Source organism: Crinia signifera, chromosome 1 (assembly GCF_055691185.1).
Source record: "Crinia signifera chromosome 1, ASM5569118v1, whole genome shotgun sequence".
Lineage (NCBI taxonomy): Eukaryota > Metazoa > Chordata > Amphibia > Anura > Myobatrachidae > Crinia > Crinia signifera.
In genome coordinates this window covers 84,391,661-84,415,855 of record NC_139217.1, presented here as the reverse complement: position 1 = coordinate 84,415,855, position 24,195 = coordinate 84,391,661, and the positions used below count along the sequence as shown (strand labels likewise).

The following is a 24,195-nucleotide window of genomic DNA, read 5'->3' as shown; positions in this document are numbered from 1 at the left end:
CTCTGAGATATGTACAGCGTTATTAATCTCTGTAGCTATTCTCTTGTATAGGTTTTTTGGTACTTATGTAATATCTGGGCTCCCAGTTTTCTTATGAGACCGTGTCCCCTCGCGGGGCTCGCCACACTTCGGGCACAGTGGCTCGCTGCGCTCGCCACACTATATAAAATCAACTCCATGCGTAGTTGGATAGTAGGGGTATGAAAAAATGGGGTGCATTTAACATGGGAGTCCAGATAATACATAAGTACCATTTTTTTTTTCTCAATTTTCCTGCTTGCTACTTGAGAGCAGCCAATAGTTTTATTGAGTAACGTCCATTATCAACAATATTAAATTTAAAAGGTGATTCTCTCCATATATTCTATATAAAAAATTTTTTGCGCCTGATTAACTATTCCGGTCGCAATTAGTTTAAAGCAGAAAAATAGTGCGGAGCCTGTTGATAGGTCAGCTAAACACCTCCTTTAGTGGGAAACCAGGGGAATCACCTTTAGCAGGGGACCTGGTTTTGTATAACAGGGCTACTCCCTTTAGCAGCCAAAACAGAGACACTAGCTCAGGGTTGGTTCTCTCAGTGAAAGCTGTGGTTAGGGCGTTTGGTATGCCTTTTCTTTTGCTGTATTCTAAACAGACCAAAAACACTCCTAAAATAACGACCCAGTGAAACATATGCTATAGGGCAATTCGCAGAACCATTTATATTGCCGTTAAAAAAGCCAGAGCTTTTGCTTTAAAAATGTCTTTACCTAAAACACAAGTTTAACCATTATTAAAGATAGATTGTTAATGTTCAGGATAGTGATAATGCCCTTGGGTCACTGCCAGGTCCAGTTTTACAACAGTACTGGTTACCAGAAACCAAAGCCTCAGTCAATGTGCCTGGAATCCACATTGAAATAACACTGCAACTGATTTTTACCAATTTGTGGCTCACCTTGTCCTCAATAAACTTGTGGGAGCAGAGAACTCTGTTTGGGGAGATGCATGTGACCTTGGGGAGAGGCTGTTATAGGCTAATGAATTTAGTGACCAGGCACAGAGTATTAAGGCTTGTAGTTGTCACCGAGTATTTGCTGACCATGCATCCATTTTTTTAAATGACTGCATTAATATGGCCTGGCCAGCAGAATAAGAATGTGATAATGTGCACACATTCTTCTGTATGTGATAATGTGCAGGCGGATGTACACGCATTCCCCTGTATGTGATAATGTGCAGACGTGTTTCCCTCTATTGCTGCTTTCAGACTGGCTTTGACCAGGTATTTTAAAACGTTTCTAAAACTGGGTCTGCCAGCTAAAACCCCTTTCACATCGCATGTCTTTAAACGGTATTTCAGTGCAGTTTTTGTCCTTAAACGGTATTTCAATGCAGTTTTTGTTCCTTCACAACACTGAACCCATTTTAACCCATAAAATACAGTGGATGAAAAAAATCGGGTCTGAAACAGCTAGGACCCTGCTTTATTACCGTTTAGAAATACCAGTTCATTAGAACCGGTAAATTCACTCTGCACCTTTCAGACTGCACAAATTACCGTTTTAAAACGGTAAAATAACGGGTAAAAAGTGTGGTCTGAAAGGGGCATATGTGGTTTTGCAGGGCTTGGCAGCACAATCTAGACTTGCAAGTCAGTACTTTCCCATAATTACCTCTAAGGCTTTCTACGCCTGGATGCAATAATGCATTTAGTGTGTATGTACTTGCATGTAAACCTATTTTCACTTATAATGAAATAAGCCCCCTTACTTTCAGGAATGTTATAAAAAATAATCCAATAAATAATTTCCTGGAGGGTATAACAGAAAAGAAATGAGGGGCCGGCCAGATGTGGGTGCGGTAACATGATCACTTGTACAAATACACACTGTGCACAACAGAGCTGCACACTGACCACGTGATCAGAGATATCCCGTGACGTGTACAGCTGCAATCCGATGATCCAGGCTCACAGCTGGGGAAATGCTTTGGTTTTGCTAAAATAAGGAAAACGTAATGTAACACAGGAGCAAGTCCTATTTTCCTTTAGACAAAACAATAACCTTATCTATAAAATGTAGATACTGTAAAACAAAGGCAATCCTGAAGCCACCACTTGTGCACACCAAAGGGTCTATACACAGTGGATGGCAGCTTGCAAGCACCTTCAGGACCAAAGGATTCCAATAATGAAATGTACCTTGACACACTGATGTGCTACTGACAATAGATCAGGCCTGTATAACCAGAAAACACAGGGCTGCAAAGCGATGCCGTTCCCCATGACGTGATTGAGCTCTGTTCTCTCGTACCAAACATTCATTGTGCTGCATTGATAGTGATTAGCAATTGTCAATACTGCCAGGTCAGTTCCTCCGTGTCTTCTCCAGAGAAGTCCGATACCAGTCACTGCTACAGTTGTTGGACCTTAGACGAGTCACTCATACTGTCTGTCCTATGCCGCGTCAACTGTTGCTGGTGTGATGGAGCAAAAGTGCTTTGTTGTACAGGAAAAGAGGAGAGGATGAGCTGAGCCGATTGGTTCCCATGAACTAACCTGGAGGCCTGGGGAAACACACACATGGATTAATGTCTGCGGTCAGTTACCCCTATTTAATTACTGTCCAAATACACCCCCCCTACCCACCCAAGCAATCTCAGACATTGTAAATGTGTAATGTATCTGAAAGGCCCATTGATGCCTGTACGCGCTCCAGCATTAATATTACCTGCAGGAACTGTTGTGGCTGTTGGCCATGATGTGCTTGGGCTTGCTGTTGCTGCACAGAAGGGAGCTGCTGCTGGTCTTGCTGCTGCTGCTGCTGCTGTGTAATGGAAATGGTCTGCGGTTGCTGCTGCTGTGCAGCAAATGTCGGGTATGCCGTTACCACTGGACCCATGAACATTGTGCTTGGAACCATAACCGCTCCGCAAGCCACCGGCGTGGTCACTAGTTTAGTCACGATTTGTTGAGCTTGTGAAAATCTGTAAAATACATCAGATGTTTACACACTATCGGTCCATACGGTATACGGTCGTTAGGGCCACACTAGTAAGGTCGACATACACTGGGCCGACTGGCCTTAGGTCGATGTAGACAAAAGGCCAACATGCTTAAGGTCGACAGGGTCAAAATGGCAACACAAGCATTAGGTTGACCTTGGAAAGGCTGACATGGGTTTTTCATGTTTGTTTGAGCCAACATTTGCCGACAGGCGGTATTTCAAGCCCTACCATCCCCTAGGGCATGGAGGGAGAATAGAATACTGTGCCGAGTGTATCGTGTATACAATACGGTTTCCATGTCGACATTCAAAACAAAAAAGACTTGAAAAACCCATGTCGATCATTTGACTGTTGACCTTCCCAATGTCGTCCTTAGCTTGTGTCAACCTTTCCACCCTGCCGACTGGTTTTCTGTGTCGACATAAGACCTTTTGACCTTCAGTTGTCGACCCAATGTATGTCAACTTTAATGTGGTCGAGCCAAATGACCCTTACCCGCCCATACACACTGGGCGATTTTGTCCAGTTTGCATGCTGATGGAAATGGGGAAAAACGCTGGGCTGAAAAATGATCAGTGCGTACGTTTTGGTGATCTTCACCGTGGTGGATGGTTTTTCATTGCAGGATGACATTGAAAGCCGTCCACTCCGCCACTCATCTGCTGGTAACATCAGCAGATGAGCAGCGATGATGCGGGAGTGCGCATCACCGCTCATCACTGGCCCGTACACATTGGATGGCTTCCAAGCTGACAGCAGCTCAAATGAGTAAACTGGGCCGCTTTCAGCGGAACGTTGCCCAGTGTGTATGGGTCTTATAACTATAACAGAGCAGAGCATATCTATGTTGTATCAGAAGGGGTTGATGGGTAAAATTCCTGTAACTGCATATTTTTGACAGACTACCGCACAACTGCACGTTACTTGCCTGATCTGTCTGTCCTGGGAAAACGTAGTGACAGCTGCTCCCTGGTTACTCTGTTGCATGTTGGATGGCATTTGTACCATGTTGGCAGCAGATGGCTGTGAGATCACCATAGTGTTGTACAGTGGAGCAGCGAGAGTCCCCGGTGTTTGGCTGGACACAGATGTTTGCTGCGAGTGCCCTCCGTGCATGTTCTGTTGGCCCTGCGGCAAGACACAGCCAGACCTTAGATCTTAGTACAATAAGAACACCATCTTATCACAGTAAAGGTGCCCATAAACGGTGCGATTATCGCATTGCATGCGTTATGCATGCGATTTGCGTGCGATGCAATCAGAAGGTAGTACAAAAATGATGTGCAGCACATACTTTTAGTACGGTGTGAAGAGATGCCCGCGGGAGCGCGCACCGCATGGTGCAAACGCACTGACTGCTTCAATGGTTCTTCACACTTGCTGCTTACATACAAGTACACCTATGTATGTGTGCAATACACAGCATTCTTACAATGGAAATTTAAGCATAAGGAGAAACAAACTAACCCCAAATTGGATTATACTACGGTAGTGATGTAGGTTCTCACTAGCAGAACACTATTTTTCTCATCAGTAAAACAGAGCTGGAACTTGCAGCTGTAGCCATGTTCATTGTGGCTGCAATATGGCCGCTAGTGCCCACTTGGTGCTGAAAGTCGCTCCTGTGACTCGTAAACACTGTGCTTGATAATACATTTTAAATGGGTCGCAGGAGCGACGTCAATGCCCAAGCGATGTGGTGGGTACATTATTTTCACCACGCTCGACATGGGCAAAGAGCACCGCTAAATCTGAAGCATTTTGTTCAGCGAGTGTACAGTACTAGTAATACTCTAAGAATAATCTAATCAGCATGTACTATAAGATTACCCCAGTACTACGCCCATAGTATCACTCCTACTACCTGGCTGGCGTTTTGTAGGGGCTGCTGCTGTAGTATGTGCGGAGCTCCCAGGTGGCCACTATTTATAGTCCCCTGTAGCTGGTTAGTCTGCACCACTTGGCCCTGCATGGTCAGCTGCGGCAGCTGCTGCATGCTGGAGCCATTGCCAGAAGACACCTGCACTGGGCCAAAGCTCAGGTTGGACGTGGGCTGCTGCAAGAACATCTGGAAGATAACAAAGCTGCACGTTACATACGGAGCACTAGCAGTTGTGCAAATCATTAATTACAGCGCATCTGTACAGAAAATGCTATAGGCCCAAGTGCTTACAAAGAGACCACAATATTCACAATTCGTTTTCTTACATCAAAAATAATCTGGGCAGACGCTATACAATTATCTGATAGATCTGGCAGTTGGAATGAAAATCTGGTAATGAATGAGCACAAATAACAACTGACCATTTTCAGACAAATTGGTTAAATCACATATTTAACCTATTTGTATGAACTACAGTTGTTTAGTGTTAGCAGCAAATGGTCGACAGTCATTTGCTCTCATCAATTACTATACTTTCATATTACCAGGCCAGATCTGGAGGCTGACCTGCCAGATAATGGTATAGTGCTGGGGTAGCCAACTCCAGTCCTCGAGAGCTAATAACAGTTATAATGTTTCCCAGATCTCCTCACAGAATCACAAGTGAAGTAATTAGCTCGACCTGTGGATCTTTTAAAATGTGTCAGTGAGTATTGAGTGCACCTGTGCAGCAGCTAGGTTGTCTGGAAAATGTGAACTGTTGGTAGCTCTGAAGGACTAGAGTTGGCTAACACTGGCATACCTCCCAACTTTCAGGTCATCCGAGGAGGGACACTTGCACGCGCCCAAAATTAGGGGGCGTGGCTTGCCACATGATGGGCGTGTCCTATAATCGCGACGACCCGCAAGGCCACGCCCCCGTTTTACGCTGTGGGGGCATGGCCCTGAGGCTCTGTGAGCCTCTTGCCAAGCCCCCAGCTCCACTGGATGCGGGGGATAGATGCTGTGTGCATGCGCACAGCGTCTTTTTTTCCGCTTGGAAAAAGCCATCCCCAGCTTACAGTGCAGCCAGCCAGCCCATCCTCGTGACAAGTGTGTGAGAGGCATGGTTGGGCGTCACGCGTCATAGGGTTCGGGGCCAAACCCGACTATTGGCTGCTGGAGGATGTTTGCCCTCATAGCTGCTTGGGGCAAACTGCCTACAACTCTGCAGCCGCCAGTGTGTCCCATGTGTGTGGTCTGTGGTGCGCACATGTGTGCTACATCTCCATGCCCCAGGGAGCGGCAATTGGTGAGCGGGCAGCTATGCCCTCACTGCACAGGCTCAGCCCAGGCAGGAGGCACAGTGATTACAGCCCGCAGTGTACTGCGGGTGGGGGAGGTTGCCGCGGGAGGTATAAACAGTGATTATCTCCCGCGGCAAACTCCCCCACCCGTGGGACACTGCAGGCGGGACGCCGGGACAGGCCCTGACAATCGGGACTGTCCGGGCAATATTGGGGCAGTTGGGAGGTATGCACTGGTATAGTGTATGTCCATCACTAATTTCCACTGAATCTACAGGTGGAACTTTGCTTCAACAGACAAAACAACGGCTTCTACTGAGTACTGGTAACAAGTGTGTGTGTTTTTTGGACCGCTCACTTTAATGCAGCACTATAGGTCACAATTATCCTAACAGAATGCATTTTGATATTAATTATGGAAGCAAAATGCATACTACAATCATCGTTCTAACAATAATATAAAACCGACTGTAAAATGGCTGTATAAATCAGCTTCAAAATATACATATTAGCAATACAGCACAGTCATACTAGGAAATACTGACTACTAGTGACTAAGAGGTCAGACCGTGACTGCTCCCTTACCTGGAAGCCCTGCCCGTGCACCATCTGCAGCTGCTCCCTTACCTGGAAGCCCTGCCCGTGCACCATCTGCAGCTGCTCCTGGATCTTACGCAGCTCCTCTTGCTGCCGGTGAATATTCTCCTCTATAATCCGCGTTCTTTGCTCCAGCTGGTCCTTTAAGTGCTTCATGGCTCCAAATTGTGCCGTAAACTGAAATATGGGCTGGAAATCATTAAGAAAAAGGCTCACAACTTTCCAGTACTCACCATTAACATTTCAGGAATTTCATTTTAAAAGGAAAGGACACGGACATTAAAATGAGTCAGCTAAGCTTATTGGTCTAAACATAAAAGCCAATGCAAAAAATGTGCGCATTTAACTGGGTAGTAGAAAATAAATACACATTTAGATGATTGGTTCTTCAGAATAAAGAACCATTGATGCCTCCAGCATTGTGTATCATGGTCATATAAAAGGTTAGTGTGAATAATGAGCATAAAGCGGTGAATGATTTGGTAAATGCTAAGTCTAGAGGGGACGCAGTTACAATCCCGGTGTTCAAAATCCTGACGACGGAATCCCGACAGCCAAAATCCCGCCACTTTCTCCCTCTGTGGGTGTCCACGACACCCATAGAGGGAGAATAAATTAAGTGTGCCAAGCGTAGCGAGGCACTGAGCCGGCTGCGTGGCGAGCGCAGTGAACCCGCAAGGGGGGGCGATCCATGCCCCCCTTGTCAGGATTTCGGCGGTCGGGATTTTGAACGCTGTCTAAAGGCCATTACTCACTACGTATTCTTCTACATCGCTCTGCTGATTTTGACACTGTTGACCACTCTTCTCATACAAACACCGCACTCCCTACTGTATGTCTTAATGATACAGCCCTTTCCTGGTTCTCATCCTACCTATCTGATCGCTCGGTACTTGTTTCCTAGCACGGCACCCATCGCATACCGTACATAGTGGAATGCGATATTCGCGTAAATTAACAGGAATGTACGATTAAATATCGCATAGCATCGCATGCCAGCAAATGCACAGATACAAAGCTCTTACCCAAACCACACAAACCTATATCTCTTCACTTATCAAAAAATATCTCCCAACTCGCTCTGCACAAGATCTGCGTCTCTCTTCTGCACGGATCACTAGCTACCATTCACTATTACAGGACTTTCATCGGGCTGCTTCCACCTTATGGAATGCCCTCCTGCAATAAATGAGACTCATCAAGCCTCCAAACTTTCAAGCGTTCCCTGAAAACTCACCTCTTCAGGCAAGCATATCATATTAAAGTTCTACACGCATAACCCTCTGAGGCACTCATGTATTCTATAGCTTCCCTTCTGGACTTGCAACTTGGTGGGACTGCTATGCTATTACTGGTGCCTGTCCTATGTTTCCCTCCTATATCCCTATAGATTGTAAGCTTGCAGCAGGGCCCTCTAACCTCTAAGTCTGTCTGTTTTACCGAGTTTGTTCATTCAGTGTTGTCATCAGTTGTAAAGCGCAATGGAATCTGCTGCGCTATATAAGAAACTGTAAATAAAAAAATAAATAAAAATAAAGCATCCTCACCTGAGTCATTCCTGGCTGCAAGTGGACAGCAGTAGCTGGCTGCTTCTGTGCTGGCTGTGGCAACGACTGGTTAAGGGACTGGGAGCTCATGGTCTAGGAGAACAACACACTTGTTAATCTGCAGTTAATGTACACAGCATATAATGTACACAAGGGAAATAAATCTAACTAGTCATTATCAAAATTCACGCGTACTTTTATGTTTATAATTTTAAGTGTAGATTACAACTGCATGTGTTTGTGTATACTGTAATAAGCGGTGCTGTAAGACAGAACACACAGCTACTACAGCACAGTATAAGTAGCAGGGGGATCACTGTACCTGGCTGCTGATCGATGACCGCCGCTTGTCCAACCCAGGCAGAGTCTGACGTGGGGGGGTGCTGGTCTCTGTTGTAATCTTGGTTGGGGTAGCTAGGTAAATATAAATAGTACAATTATTATTGAGAAAGGATAGACACAGTTTTGGTATCTAGTGTATGTATTTTCACCTGAATTACAATGTAGTCTGTGTGCACCTGTTCAATTTGGACACTTCATTGACTTTATAGCTCTATTCCGTTTCAGGGCATGTCCTACTGCAGCGATGGCTAACCATGACACTCTAGCTGTTGTTGAACTACACATCCCAGCAACTACTACAGCGGCACGTCAACTGGCGGCGTGTGCGGGGTAGCTAGAAGCTGTCAGCAGAGCCCCTACTAATTCGGCACAGTGGTGAGCCTGTTAAATCTCTGCCTTGTACCATTTCCCCTACTAAACATCTTTATCAAGTGTCCGCAAGGAACTCTTATTCTCTGTGATCTATGAGGACTGAGAAACCCGGTAATTGTGCTTACTAATGGCCAAACTTCTCTAACCAGTTTAGGGATTATTAATATAAATATTATATTTTTTGTGTTATGTTATGAATTATTGTCAGAGGTATATACCAATATTAATATTTTCAGTAATAAAAATTAACTTTTATTGTTAAAAACGTGTCCAATTGTGTGGCGCTCTCTGTGAGGTATATACAAGGTTTTTTGCCTCTGTATATATCTTCCTGTATAACATCCCAGCATCAGTTTTTGCATGGCCAAATAGCAAAACTGTAGCAGGGCATGCTGGGATGTGTAGTCGAACAGCAGCTGGAGTGTCAAGGTTAGCCATCATTGTCCTATTGTGTACTGTATAATGGGGCCTACACACGGGGAGATGCTGAAGCGTTCTGAGTGATGCTAGAACGCTCAGCACGCCGCGATGTGACAGCGCTGTGTGCTGAGCAATGTGTGAGTACACTGGCCCTGCCCAGTGATTAACTAGATTTATCCAGCATGCTGGATATTAATCACAGGGCGATAGTGACCCTTGGCCTGCGCATCATTATCGCTATGGCCCATACGCACGGAGCGATGTAGGGGGAGTTTCTAAGCAATCTAGTGAGATCGCTTAGAAAATGCCCTAGAATCGGCCCATAAAAATACTTCACTGAACAATGCAGTGGCGCCAACAATGTACCTGGGAAAGTGCCGAGTTCCTATACTGCAGAGACTTCAAGGTACGCGCCTATTAGCTGGATGTACAATGTACATTGTAAGTTCAGTGTAAAATGCTGATCTATCGGAAAGGATTTTATCTGGGTATAGTACATAATGTCGGCATGTTCTGAATGTCGACAACTGGCATGTACGTAGTTGTTCAACTAATAGGTGCAATGGTTTTCAACCTACTAAGGGGATGTTGTTAGGTCTATTCCTTTTGGGGGGTGGATTTTAGACCTTCCTGATGCCATGCTGGGAATCCCCAGTCCTTCTGTCCCCGTTGAGAGATGACCAGGAAGCGCATTCACTGATAGACCATTCATACAGGAAGCACTTTCCTTGTATGCAAATACACAGCCAAGTTCTACAGATCATCAAATCACCTCATATTGTAGTGATGAAACACATGTGGCTATTGGCGTGTCTGTACCTTTACATCATGCAAAGATACATTAGTACTTCACACACAGAACAGTGAGTGGTGGCCCGGTACCAATATCCAGATGCATAAGGGCAAATGCTTAGCGCATTAGTGTTGTGGGTACATGAAATATGAGGCAATGCTGCATCATTTCAGTAGCTCCTACCTATATAATATATATATACACATAGATACACACACACACACACACACACACACACACACACACTGTAAAGTCTATAATGACACACTTGTAAAGCAGATGAACAGAAGACTGCACAGTTCATACGCACATGATGGATCAGACACTGCTGTGTGAGAAGACGACTTGATGGAGCTCTTAGACGATGGTGACGGCGTTCTGCTGTCGTCAAATCTTTCCAGGGCATCCTTCAGGCTGTCTTTGCTTACGTGATTGTCTGACACAGAGTCTTCAATCTGAAAATACATCATTTATGAGTAACCAGAGTCTCACATACAGCAAACTACAGTGACGTCAGGCACAGAACCAATCAGAACATATAATAAGGCTAAGCCTGCTTTCTAAGCCTTGGAAGTCAGACTCTTATCAGGCAATGCTCTATTGTGAGATGGACATTATTACAGAATATGTACATTTGTATTCCCACTGTGATGATAAATGACCAGGAAATCACTGCGTACGATGGTGCCTATATACAAAGGCTAACACAAATCAGCACATTGTCATGCAGGTAGGATTACTTGGTAATAGAACCCTCTTACAGAGCAGGAGTGAGGCGAAGGCCACACTCCAGGTGGTGTATTTTGGAGTGTATATGTCAGTGTGATGGTAAGTAGATTACACAGAGACCGACAGCAGTCATCTTCATATCATTACTAACCTGCACCAGTTTGTAACAGACACTGCTGTAGATTGTTCCTGCATATTACCAGCCAGTCACACAAGGCCAGACAGAGGTGAAACGTATCACCCAGTTGCTGCTGTACCCACATGCAGCCCACAGAGACCACCGAGTGACTGTTAATGCCAGGAGGGAGTTTCCCTTGGAAACTAAAAGTCATCACTAATTTATAGTCGCTAAATATATCATTTAAAAAAATCCATGAACCTCCAAACTTTATTAGGGATAAGGGAGAAAATTGTGGGCACCATTCACTCATCTCACCCTGCAGTCACCAGCACAGGAATACCAGGGATGCTGCAGAGGTTGCAGTAGTAACATCCCCATCTCATGCCAGGTGGCACGGGCCCATTTGATTTATAGGCGTGGCACAGACAGTGGTGAGGGTGTAGGAATGCTGCATGGGACCAGGAAAGGAAGGTGGCACACTGCGCAGGCCATTGGAAAAAATAACTGTGGCGGCTCAAGGGTGAAAACTGTATGTGAATGGATACAAAAGTTGTGAATGAAACATTTTCTGTGCAATGGAATGGACTCAATATTTTGGGAGTACCATTGTTAGCGAAGAATGTAACATTCAGCTATGAAAAGGAACCACTTTAAAACAGATTTATTCCTGAAAATATCTACATGCGTAACTACTTTCTGCAATAAATCATTTAGGGGTAAAAGAGATCCAGAAACAATTTGGGTGTGACGTAATATTATATAAAATGGTGAGGAACAGTGACACTGTCTGCCGACAGACGCACCACCCTATCTCCACAGCTTAAAGGACTTTCAGGTAATTTGCTTTACTTGATTGGGTGAGCACAGCACCACTGGCATTCTCCTAATAAGGACTCACAAATTGGCTGAGAAAAATGTATACTTTTATGCAAACATGTTATATGTTGTTTGTCGTGTGTATGTTGTTTGGGGATGCAGGCAATTGAATGACGGTCAAAATAGAGACATCCATTGGCAGGCAATCAAAATGCAGACATTCGTTATGCTGACACAGACAAAATACTGACATTTAAAATATCGACACGCCAAAGTCGACATGAATTTTACATAATTTTTTTCTTTGAAACCTACTTATTCTTACTTCCAAGTGGGCATAGAGTTAGATCATAATAGTGAGCCAGAAGCAGGTCGACATATTACACCCCCCCTACAAAAAAACTCCATGTCAACTTTTTGACAGGGTCGCCATTTTAAATGTTGGCATTTTGACCAATGTCAGCATAATGAAAGTCGTCATTTTGAACATGCCGGTATTTTGACTGTCTGCGATGCTTGTTTGTATTTTGAATGTTGAGATATCAACCCGAACCCATTGTTTTTGTTATTTTGGTATTAGCCGTTATTTAATTGTATCTACAAATAAATTGTATTAGAAAAATATATTTTTAGTGCTCTCAATTTTATATATTACAACCAAGTTGTTCCTGGATGTGCAGGCATATCGGCCCCTCATTTTATTAAGCATTAATTCATGGTATAGGACATTGCTTCCCAAATTTTTTGGAACCAGGGCGCCCTAGAATATCAGCATTTGTTTAAGGCACCCCCAGTCAAAAAGTTTCGGTACTTCTTTACTTTCACGGCGCCAGCATGGCGCCGCGCTACTTCCGGGTTACGCTCGCCACAAACTAAGTAAAATAAACGAAGTTAACGCCATGCCAACATGGATAGTTCATACCTCCACTATCCATGTTGGCATGGAGTTGATTTTAATTAGCGTGGCGAGCGTAGCGAGCCACCGAGCACGCAGCGTGGGCGAGCAAAGCGAGCCCCGCAAGGGGACTCTGACGCGCGGCGCCATGCTGGTGCCGTGAAAGTAAAGAAGTACCAAAGTTTCATATGGATAAATAAAAAACTAAAGTAGATTGTACTTAACTTAACCAGGTTCAGTTATGTGGTGGGGAACATAGCTGTGGTTCTAACTGTCCATACATTTTATGATTGGCAGCCACCAGTTCTCTTTGAGCATAAATTTGTTTTGTGCGTCGACTCCAACCCATTAGCAACATTATAAGAACAATAAAAATTGGTATTGATTATCAGCGCAATAGTTTTAACCTTTTGTGTTTTAGTAGAAGAAATCCAATTTAAAGTCCATTTTTGGTTTCTAACAAAAGAAATATTCAAGGAAATATGTGGATCTGCTAATGGAGTCAAGGCATATTCTGCACACCTCTAGAGAAGATTGTAACCTAATAACCTACACAAGCACTTTACAGCTTGATAAGTCAGTTAAACCAGTAATACTGGGCACACCACTGAGCTCAGGAACTATAGAAACTCTAGTAGATTTGAATGCATATATTTTAATGAGAATTGGACTTTTAAGCAAACATACACCTATATAGATTTCACAAATCCAACCCTACCCTCAGTAGGGTCTAAGGCAGGCATGAGCAACCTGTGGATCTCCAGCTGTTGTGAAACTACATATCCCAACATGCTTTGCCATAGTTTTAGCATTCCCTAAAAGCAAAACTGTGGCAAGGCATGCTGGGACTTGTAGCTTAACAACAAGCTGGAGAGACAAAGGTTGTCCATGCCTGGTCTAAGGGCACCTTTAATGGCAAGATTTCCAGATACGGTAAATTGGGCATACAGATGTGTCCTCATACATCTAGCCTCAATATGCCAAGCAGAGTGAAATGCCTTGGAGGGAGCTGCCATGATCCGTGCCACTCTGCTAGCGTCAAATGCTTTTTTTTGCATCTTAGTCACACTCACACTCGCTTAGCATCAGTCAGCCGCCCCGCGGTGAGCACTCACTTTATCAGAAATGATTGCTGGCGGGGAATCCGCAACACCAAGTTCTCGTCTCCTCTCCGCCCCGACCTCAGCATAGCTGTTAAAGCAGGAAACACATTTAGGATTAAAGGTTTAACTAGAAAACATTATTATAAGTGGGTATTACAATGTAAACACTAAAGCCAAACAAAATAATTGTTAGAATACACAAGCTATGATTAAATATGTGTATAAATGTATTTTAACAATAAATCTCTCTATATTATATACAGTGCATATATGTACCCATGACCCCCACATCCCCATAAATAACCCCAACTACTCCCTCCCCAACTGTGTCTTTGTCTCCTACCTCCCCATGTGTGCCTAGTCTCCCCTTATGTGCATTTTACTTTCCCCAGCATACCTCCAAACCCCCACCCTCCTCTCCCTATCTGTAACAGCTCCCATCCCTACTGTGCCTTTGCCCCCACCCCAAGGCTGGTGGCTGCTGATCATAAGTGGCATGGAGATTAAAAAAGGAAGTGCAATTTTAGTGAAGTAAAAGAAAAATAGTCAGTCGGAGCATGGGGATGATTAAAGGGTTATACATGGTCGGCCCATGTGATCGTATACACAAGGCTAGCCCATAGTGACTGCATATACTGTGGCAACATGTCTCTTTTGGAGGATATTTTTAACTGAAATATAAATATTGTATTACCGTTTTGCAGAGACGGAAAAAAGTATCCAGACGTCTGACCATTACACCAAGAGGCATTGTAATGCAGCTATAGTAACTTCCACTCTTCTTGGAAGGCTTTAGACAAGATGTTGGAGTGTTGCTGTTGGAATTTATGCCCATTCATATTGTAGATCAGTGGTCGCCAACCCTATTTGGGGCGGGAGCTACTCGAGAAAAATTAAACCACTTGAAGAGCTACTAATAATGTTTTTAGTGCTAATTTCTCATGTGGTCCCCATACCTGCCTGGCCAACTTCCAACAGTTCCCCTCTACATCTCGCAGTGACTCCCAACTACCTTCCCACTTATCTCTGTGGGAGTGTCAGCTGTTCTGCTGTCTCCCACCAGTGGTGTGCATCTTCGTGGGTCCCCCGAGCAGCCTCCAGTCTGCTATGGGACAATGACACTGCAGCTGGCAGTAGCTACCAGGTTCTCTCTTCCTGCCTTGTGGTGGCTCCCGGATTCAGGTCCTGATTTCAGGCACTTAATCCCAGCTGACAGCAGTACTGCAGCTAGGCGAGCTACCCAAAATATGACAGTGAGCTACTGGTAGATCGCGAGCTACAGGTTGGAGACCACGGTTGTCGAGCATTTATAGGGTCAGGCATTGATGTTGGACGAGGAGGCCTGGCTCACAATCTCTGTTCCAGTTCATCCTAAAGGTGCTCAATGGGGTTGAGGTCAGGGCTCTGTGCATACCAGTCAAGTTCTTCAACAATTAACTCACCAAACCATGTCTTTACAGTGCTTGCTTTGTACACTGGGGCAACTGTTGCCACAAAGTTGGAAGTGTAGAATTGGTCAAAATGTCTCGATATGCTGAAGCATTAAGATTGCCCTTCACTGGAGATAAGGGGCCTGGCCCAAACCCTGAAACACAGCCCCATACCATTATTCCTCTTCCCTCAAACCTCATAGTTGACATAATGCAGTCAGGCAGGTAACATTCTCCAGGTATCTGCCAAACCCAGGCTCCCCAACTATGGCTGTCAAAAAAGAGCGTATCATCACTGCACAGAACACGTTTGCACTGCTCCACAGTCCAGTGTCGGTGTCCTTTACACCACTCTATCTGACACATGACATTGGACTTGGTGCTGTGAGGCTGGATTGCAGCTGCTCGGCCATGGTGACCCATTATACTAATCTCTCACCGTCCAGTTTTTGTGCTTATATTAATGCCAGTGGGAGTTGAGGACTCTTCAGCTATGGTATCAGCAGAGCTTTGGTGACTTACGCACCATGCGCCTTAGCAGGCATTGACCGCTCTCTGTGATTTCATGTGGTCTTCCGCTTTGTGGCCAAGTTGCAGTTATTCCTACACACTTCCACATTCTAATGCTATCTCTTGCAATAGGTGTCATCCTATCTCTGAGTCATGCTTGAAGTCACTGAGCTTTTCAAAATGATCCATTTTGTATCGTAATGGTTTACAAATGTAGTCTACATGGCTAGGTGCTTGATTTTATACATCTGCGACAACGGGTATGTTTGAAAAACCGGAATTCAGTAATTAACAGGTGTGGCCAAATACTTTTGTCCATATACTGTAGGTTGTAGTAGATCTTAATTCAAAACTGCTCCTGTCTGAAGCTGCGGCGTGTTGCTAAAACTTCTAGAAATAGGAGGTTCTGATATAATTACATCAGTGTTTATTAGCAGAGTACAATTTTCGATGGGGCGTAGGGAGGACCCTAAACCTGTTCATTAATAGTATTTGTGCTTGACAAACAGGTAAATTCTATTGTATACAATGGAATTTATTGCGTTGTTACAAGCAATGCAAATTGTGTGTTAGGCTTCAGAAACAGGTCTTTACTTGTGAAGAGTTATGGGCATACACATGGGGCGATTACAGCCACAAGTCTAAGAAATCTCTCTAGATCGCTTAGAAATGAAGCACGGATTGCTAGGTGCATCATTATCACCGGACTAGATTTATACTGCATCATCGCCAGTGTTCTCTCAATTGAGAACATTGGCCGTGACAGAACACTCAGCGCACATCGCTGGTACATCACTGTGTGCGAACACTGGCCATGACAGATCGCTCAGCGCACATCGCTGGTACATCACTGTGTGCGAACACTGGCCATGACAGATCGCTCAGCGCACATCGCCGGTACATCACTGTGTGCGAACACTGGCCATGACAGATCGCTCAGCGCACATCGCCGGTACATCACTGTGTGCGAACACTGGCCATGACAGATCGCTCAGCGCACATCGCCGGTACATCACTGTGTGCGAACACTGGCCATGACAGATCGCTCAGCGCACGTCGCCGGTACATCACTGTGTGCGAACACTGGCCATGACAGATCGCTCAGCGCACATCGCTGGTACATCACTGTGTGCGAACACTGGCCATGACAGATCGCTCAGCGCACGTCGCCGGTACATCACTGTGTGCGAACACTGGCCATGACAGATCGCTCAGCGCACGTCGCCGGTACATCACTGTGTGCGAACACTGGCCATGACAGATCGCTCAGCGCACATCGCCGGTACATCACTGTGTGCGAACACTGGCCATGACAGATCGCTCAGCGCACATCGCTGGTACATCACTGTGTGCGAACACTGGCCATGACAGATCGCTCAGCGCACATCGCTGGTACATCACTGTGTGCGAACACTGGCCATGACAGATCGCTCAGCGCACGTCGCCGGTACATCACTGTGTGCGAACACTGGCCATGACAGATCGCTCAGCGCACATCGCCGGTACATCACTGTGTGCGAACACTGGCCATGACAGATCGCTCAGCGCACATCGCCGGTACATCACTGTGTGCGAACACTGGCCATGACAGATCGCTCAGCGCACATCGCCGGTACATCACTGTGTGCGAACACTGGCCATGACAGATCGCTCAGCGCACATCGCCGGTACATCACTGTGTGCGAACACTGGCCATGACAGATCGCTCAGCGCACATCGCTGGTACATCACTGTGTGCGGAGCAATCAGTGTTTAACTAGGTCTCTCAGCACACCGCTCCTGCTTCCCCGTGTGTACGGGGCATAACAGGCATTTATAATCTTATGTCAGTTTTCCTGAACAATGAACTGAAGGGGTCTTCAATTATATTAAACAGCAGATTATAACACACAATTTAATAACATAAAAACCTTGTGTAAAACTACCAGGTTTGTGTAGAAATCCAAATCAGGACCATTATTTTCAACAAAAGTCATTTTATTATTGTAATCTTAAAAAAGAAAACCAACACTAAAAGTTGTGTGGGTCGCTTTTCTCCTACACCAGCAGAACTTAAGGCTATGAGAAAGCAGACAGCCAATCCTCATATGTATAATATGGATACAGTTACATGTTCTAATTGTGGCACTCCTACAGTACTGTATCTCTGATCAACACAACAAATTAGCATATTAATGTTCTGAAAAATGGTTTAGCACAAATGATCTACGCAGCAGAAATGAATTACACATTTGTAAACAATTTCCCTCGCTTAATGCGATGAGCCAGCCCAGGCAATTCTGTCTGCTCCCACTCAATTTCACGGTCTCTTCCTCTACGTGACTCACCACCCTAATTTCTACATAAGCAATTTGTCCTGATGGCATAACTGCAGTGCCTAACTCACACCTTGGAATTCAAAAAGTACAAAAACAGAGGGAGTGAGATCTTTGGGCACCACTGTAGCCAGAATACCAGCTCTATGTAGGGATTAGAGATGGGCGTCGGGGCCGAAGTTTTGGATTTGTCGCCGGGATTTGAATTTGGCTTTGTCAAGCAGCAGTGAAAAGCTTCGGATTTGATTTTTTTTTAAAAATGGTCAAAAAAAAAAAATGCCAAAATCACGTAATTTTGCATTTTTTTTGTCCCTAGAGTAATATTAACCTCAATAAAATTAATTTCCAACCCTTTCCAGACAATTTTGACCACTTTACAGCTCACAATGTTGTTTTCATTCAATTTAGGCCAAGGTCTGCAGCAAGTTGGCTGGTTATGAACACACGGAACTTCTGACAGTATTAGTATGGTGTATTGGGGTGCAGTACACTCCAATACACCAATAAAGAATAGCAATAAACAATAAAGAAAAGCAAAATTCTTCTTATTATTTTTTTATGCGCAGCTTGTATAACGCGGCGTGGAGGCCGAACAATCACACTCGGAACTTCTGACAGTATAGTATGGGTGCAGTACACACAAACAATAAAGAGAAAAATTGTTTGTAATTTTTACTGTTATTTTTTTATAATGTGCAGCTTGTATAACCCTGAGTGGAGGCAGAACAATCACACATGAAACTGATGGTATATACTATTGGGGTGCAGTACACACACAAAAAAATAAAGAAAAGCAAAATATATTTATTTTTTCATTTTTTTTATGGACCCTTGTATAACACTGCGTGGAGGAAGAACAATCACACACAGAACTTCTGACAGTATAGAATATGGTGTATTGGATTGCAGTGCAGCTCACCATACCAACAGCCTACTAACCAGCTCTGTCCTAGGAGACCGTAGTCTCAGACTCACTGCCACAGCTCTATCCAAATACCGTGCTACTGTACTATAGGAACCCATATAGTGATATTTAAGAACATTATGAATGGACATCAGACATTCTAACATACATACAAGTGAGATGGAAAGCCATGCAGCAAAACTGCAGCTGCTGCCTCTTGCAAGCCGGGGGTCATCCGACACAGGACAAGGTCAGCCCTGTGATGCAATTAAGCTGCAATGCATTCTGGCCATGCACATGGGACCCAATTAAATCTAGCACAGTGAAATGTGTTAATTGAGGTTACCTTACGACAGTGTGCGTACAGACAATGAACTCTGGCCTGGAGTTCCACTGATGATAGGTGATGTAGTAACGAGTCTGCAACCATATCCATTGCTGTCCCTTTGTTAGGAACCTATAGTAACATGACTTGCCTTTCCCATACTGCATTACTAAAATAAAAAAATAAAAAAAAAATGCAATAAATGTATTTGCCAATACTACCAATCAGGATCAAAGTCCTGCCATTATTGTAAAGCTTATTTCAAGGAGTTTGATTTTAGAATAAAGAACATGAACAAAAAATTATTCGACATAAAATATATGCAAAATGATACAATAACCTCAAACCATACTAAGGTATCAATTATGTATTAAAAAAAATAAGGTACTCTTTACCTAGAACGGCGCCCACGATTGAAATCGCGGGCATCGCGGGTAAAATCGCGGTAATCGCGGCATCGCGGGTAAATCGCGGGTAAATCGCGGGTACATCAAAATCGGGTACCCGCGATTACCGCGATTTTCCCATAGAGAACAATGTTAAAAAGCCTGATTGACCGCGATTTTAGCGTTAAATGCCTCAATGCCCGCGATTTTCCCATAGGAATCAATGTTAAATGGGCTACAGAGCCCAAATAGCCCCAATTAACCCTTAAATGTCCCCCCAATTTTTGTACGCCACCCCACGATCCACGCCAACCCGAAGCGTGGCGAGCGCAGCGAGCCCGCGAGGGGCGGCGGTACGCGTCCTACGACCTTTTCATGCCCTACTATCCACGTCGGCGTGGAGTTGAGAATAGAATAGTGTGGCGAGCGCAGCGAGCCACCGAGCCCGAAGCGTGGCGAGCGCAGCGAGCCCCGCGAGGGGACGCGGATACCTTCACAGTTATACGCGTCCCCTCGCGGGCTTCACAGGTGTCCGCGTGGCCACGGACACCTGTGAAGCCCGCGAGGGGACGCGCTTACCTGTGAAGGTATCCGCGTCCCCTCGCGGGGCTCGCTGCGCTCGCCACGCTTCGGGCTCGGTGGCTCGCTGCGCTCGCCACACTATTCTATTCTCACACCACGCCGACGTGGATAGTAGGGCATGAAAAGGTCGGAGGACGCGTACCGCCGCCCCTCGCGGGCTCGCTGCGCTCGCCACGCTTCGGGTTGGCGTTGATCGTGGGGTGGCGTTAAAAATTTGGGGGGACATTTAAGGGTTAATGGGCTCTGTAGCCCATTTAACATTGATTCCTATGGCCAAATCGGGTGGATTGAGGCATTTAACACTAAAATCGGGTACATCGCGGCTTTTAACATTGCTTCCTATGGGAAATCGGGAGCATCGCGTCGCGGGCATCGCGGGTACGTTTATGGCCGGCCGCGACGCGACCGACGCGATTTTTCAGGTTTAACATGGTTTTCAATGGGAAAATCGCGGGCATCGCGTCGGTCGCGTCGCGGGCAGGCATAAATGTACCCGCGATGCCCGCGACGGGCGCCGTTCTAGGTAAAGAGTACCAAAAATAATATGTAGAAGCAGGGCTACTGAAAGCTGAAGGAAGTCACAGATGAAATGGGTAAGTCTGGGAAGCTGTTGTTGAGCAGGACAAAGACCTATGCAAGGGGAATCCCACCTCAACCAACACCTAATGGAATGGCCACTGGCCATAGGTATAAATGGGAAAATAGGGGTGGACTATTAAAGTGCGACCCTCAATCATGTGCCATTGTTGCTAAGTTCTGATACAATTAATATTGTATGTGTAAAAGTTTTATAAAGCAGGATGCACTGAAGGGAAAATGCGGTTAAAACCCCTGTTTTCGGGATTTGGCAATGCCGGGTTTCGGTGCAGAGAAGCACATGGGCTTCTAGCTGCATTGGGCTGTCAGAAGGATTTGATCGAATCCATCCCAGCAGCCACCACAGTGCATGCACAGACTGACTCCCGGGTCATACACCCTGAAGTCCAGTGACCGATGCTGAACGCAATCTTACTAATGGCATATCTGACTTAGTACATACCGGATTAGTATCAGCATGATATGTGGCTGGATGTACCATAAGAGGTTGGTCGATCCCACCCTAATGGTTGGAGCTCCTAACATATTATCTAAGATAGGGAAGCCCACTGTAGGCCGAAGTGATCTAATGATATTGTTCTATTAATCACTAGCAGGAAAGCTTATCATGCATGCACTAGTAATGCAGGCCACACACCTTCCCTGTTCTGCTGATCCTATGGTTGATAGACAGCAACGAACGGTAATTTGTTAGGTTAAAAATACCTGACATGCCGATTCTGTCCATTTTCTGGTCAGAATCAGTGCGCATCGATTGTACACTATGTTGGATTTCTCTAATCACCCAATGGGGAAATACCCAGATACAGGCTAGTTGTTTGGGCCCCTAAACCCTCTTCTATCACCTAATAAGGTAAAGATGGGGAAAACAGCCAAAGAGCGCCTAACATACATAAAACAGATCAAAACACCACCATCTGAATGACAAGAAACATCAGCAGCACTGAGGGAAGAGTTCTACAAGGATTGTTTGCTGGAATTATCTTTTGAAGAAGGAAACAAAGATTACAAGATAATTTATGACTGCTGTAGTAAACCACCTACAATGTTCATGGCATTTTGCTAGATTCTCCAGGTCATCCACATGATAATAGTCATACCCAGAAGTCCCCAGAACTTCAAAAGGTAAATATCCTATAATTGGAGGAGCCCTAAAACAATAGAAAGACAAATAAATTAGAATCAGCTACTGGGAGTTACCGGACCGGAGACTTTGCATATGTTAAATACATCTGTTACATTGTCTACTATCAAAATACAGCAGAGACACGATCACACCTGAGTGCTCCCATCAAGAGTCTACACTTTACACAATGCTGTGTTGTACAGATTATGGTCACCATTTAGAACACTGAAAATATGTAGACAGCGGAAGTGTGCACACAGGTACTTTACTTAAGAAAATGCAATTATGTGCTGTAACCTATGGCAACTCATAAGCTCTCAGCAATTTTGTGGAATCTAATAGAACACAGGTTCTCAAAGTCGGTCCCCAGGACACCACAGAGTGCATGTTTTGCAGGTCTCCTCACAGAATCAAGTGAAATAATTAGCTCCACCTGTGGATCTTTTAAAATGTGTCAGTCAGTAATGAGTGCACCTGTTGGGTGACCTGGAAAATGTGAACCGTGTGGGGTCCTGAGGACCGAGTTTGAGAACCACTGAAATAGAACATCATATCAAATAGTTTGCTATGGATTATATGTGCTACTTAAAATAAGGAATCAAGTGTATACTGTATTACATTTATCATTCAGAGTCTGCCACCATAACTAATAATAATGTATAGAAACGAATATCAAAACGCTTCAGAATAATTTCATATTTCGATGATGTATCTTGCATGTATGTTGTACACATGAAACACACACAAATACCATTTATTTGTGCATGAAACAAGCTTTCAAAGTATGAAACAAAATTTGTTTACCATCTCCGGCACTGAATGTGAATGCCAAGCAATAATTTTCATTCACATATTTAGTGCTTATTACATATCATGTCCCCAGTAGTGCCAGTTACATATCATGTCCCCAGTAGTGCCAGTTACATACCATGTCCCCAGTAGTGCCAGTTACATACCATGTCCCCAGTAGTGCCAGTTACATACCATGTCCCCAGTAGTGCCAGTTACATACCATGTCCCCAGTAGTGCAAGTTACATACCATGTCCCCAGTAGTGCCAGTTACATACCATGTCCCCAGTAGTGCCAGTTACAGATCATGTCCCCAGTAGTGCCAGTTACAGATGTCCCCAGTAGTGCCAGTTACATACCATGTCCCCAGTAGTGCCAGTTACATACCATGTCCCCAGTAGTGCCAGTTACATACCATGTCCCCAGTAGTGCCAGTTACATACCATGTCCCCAGTAGTGCCAGTTACATACCATGTCCCCAGTAGTGCCAGTTACATACCATGTCCCCAGTAGTGCCAGTTACATATCATGTCCCCAGTAGTGCCAGTTACATACCATGTCCCCAGTAGTGCTTTTGGCAACTATGGTTTTCGGAATAATATGTTTTTCTGACAGGGACGCTGATTACGCTAACCACACTAAATGGCCGCGGGAACACTACGCTACATCTGACTGACTACGCTAACCGCGGGGACACTATGCTGATTCTGACAGGGACGCTACGCTGATGACGTAACTGTCGCCATGAAACTACACAAGTACCATATACATACATACATATATATATATATATATATACAGTATATATACACACACAAGGTCACCACAGGTCGCAGTAAGAAGCTCACTACCTGTGATCCAAGAAAAGAAACTTCCATTCCAAACTGTGTCTTGATGTAAACTCCTCGTTGGGTTCCTCCACGGTGCACATTTCCTGAGAGAAAGATTAAACTCAGCAATTATATAAAACAAATATGCAAAAGCCATGTTTTTTTATATGCAGAGCAAGAAGTTAGATGACCAGATGGTAGTGCATAAAAATGATAACTCAAAGTCTTATAGTATAATATGGGTAATCAATAAACTACTGAAAAACAGCAATATGCATATATATATTAAGTTTGGGTGGATATCACCAGACTACAATATGTAGAGCTGTACCTAACTAGAAACCAACACTACCACAATTCCATCTCCTTGACCCATTTTTCGCCTGGGAAAGTCCAATGGGTCCAGAGCTGCTGTGCACATGGGAATCACAAGCGGCTTCTCCCACACTAACAGCAGTGATGTCGATCTCCCTTCTCATGAACTTCCCAAGCTCCAGAGGAATCAGCAT

General features: G+C 44.7%; 1 protein-coding gene across 6 annotated transcripts in view; it reads right to left on the bottom strand.

Moving 5' to 3' along the window:
* CLOCK (clock circadian regulator) overlaps positions 1-24,195 on the bottom strand; it is a 77,011-nt gene continuing 52,816 nt past the window's right edge. For 3 of the 6 annotated variants that reach the window (XM_083168798.1, XM_083168782.1, XM_083168790.1), the window contains exons 12-23: positions 23,708-23,790; positions 21,985-22,091; positions 19,397-19,544; positions 13,904-13,979; positions 10,538-10,682; positions 8,623-8,714; positions 8,301-8,393; positions 6,742-6,942; positions 4,853-5,056; positions 3,917-4,116; positions 2,712-2,967; positions 2-2,547 (exon numbers count right to left, since the gene is read on the bottom strand). In XM_083168798.1, coding sequence (XP_083024924.1) covers positions 2,395-2,547; positions 2,712-2,967; positions 3,917-4,116; positions 4,853-5,056; positions 6,742-6,942; positions 8,301-8,393; positions 8,623-8,714; positions 10,538-10,682; positions 13,904-13,979; positions 19,397-19,544; positions 21,985-22,091; positions 23,708-23,790 — 1,758 coding nt within the window. In that variant the 3' untranslated portion in view covers positions 2-2,394. Of the gene's footprint in view, positions 2,548-2,711; positions 2,968-3,916; positions 4,117-4,852; positions 5,057-6,741; positions 6,943-8,300; positions 8,394-8,622; positions 8,715-10,537; positions 10,683-13,903; positions 13,980-19,396; positions 19,545-21,984; positions 22,092-23,707; positions 23,791-24,195 lie in introns of all 6 variants that reach the window. The other 3 variants (XM_083168806.1, XM_083168821.1, XM_083168815.1) reach the window with 3 other exon arrangements.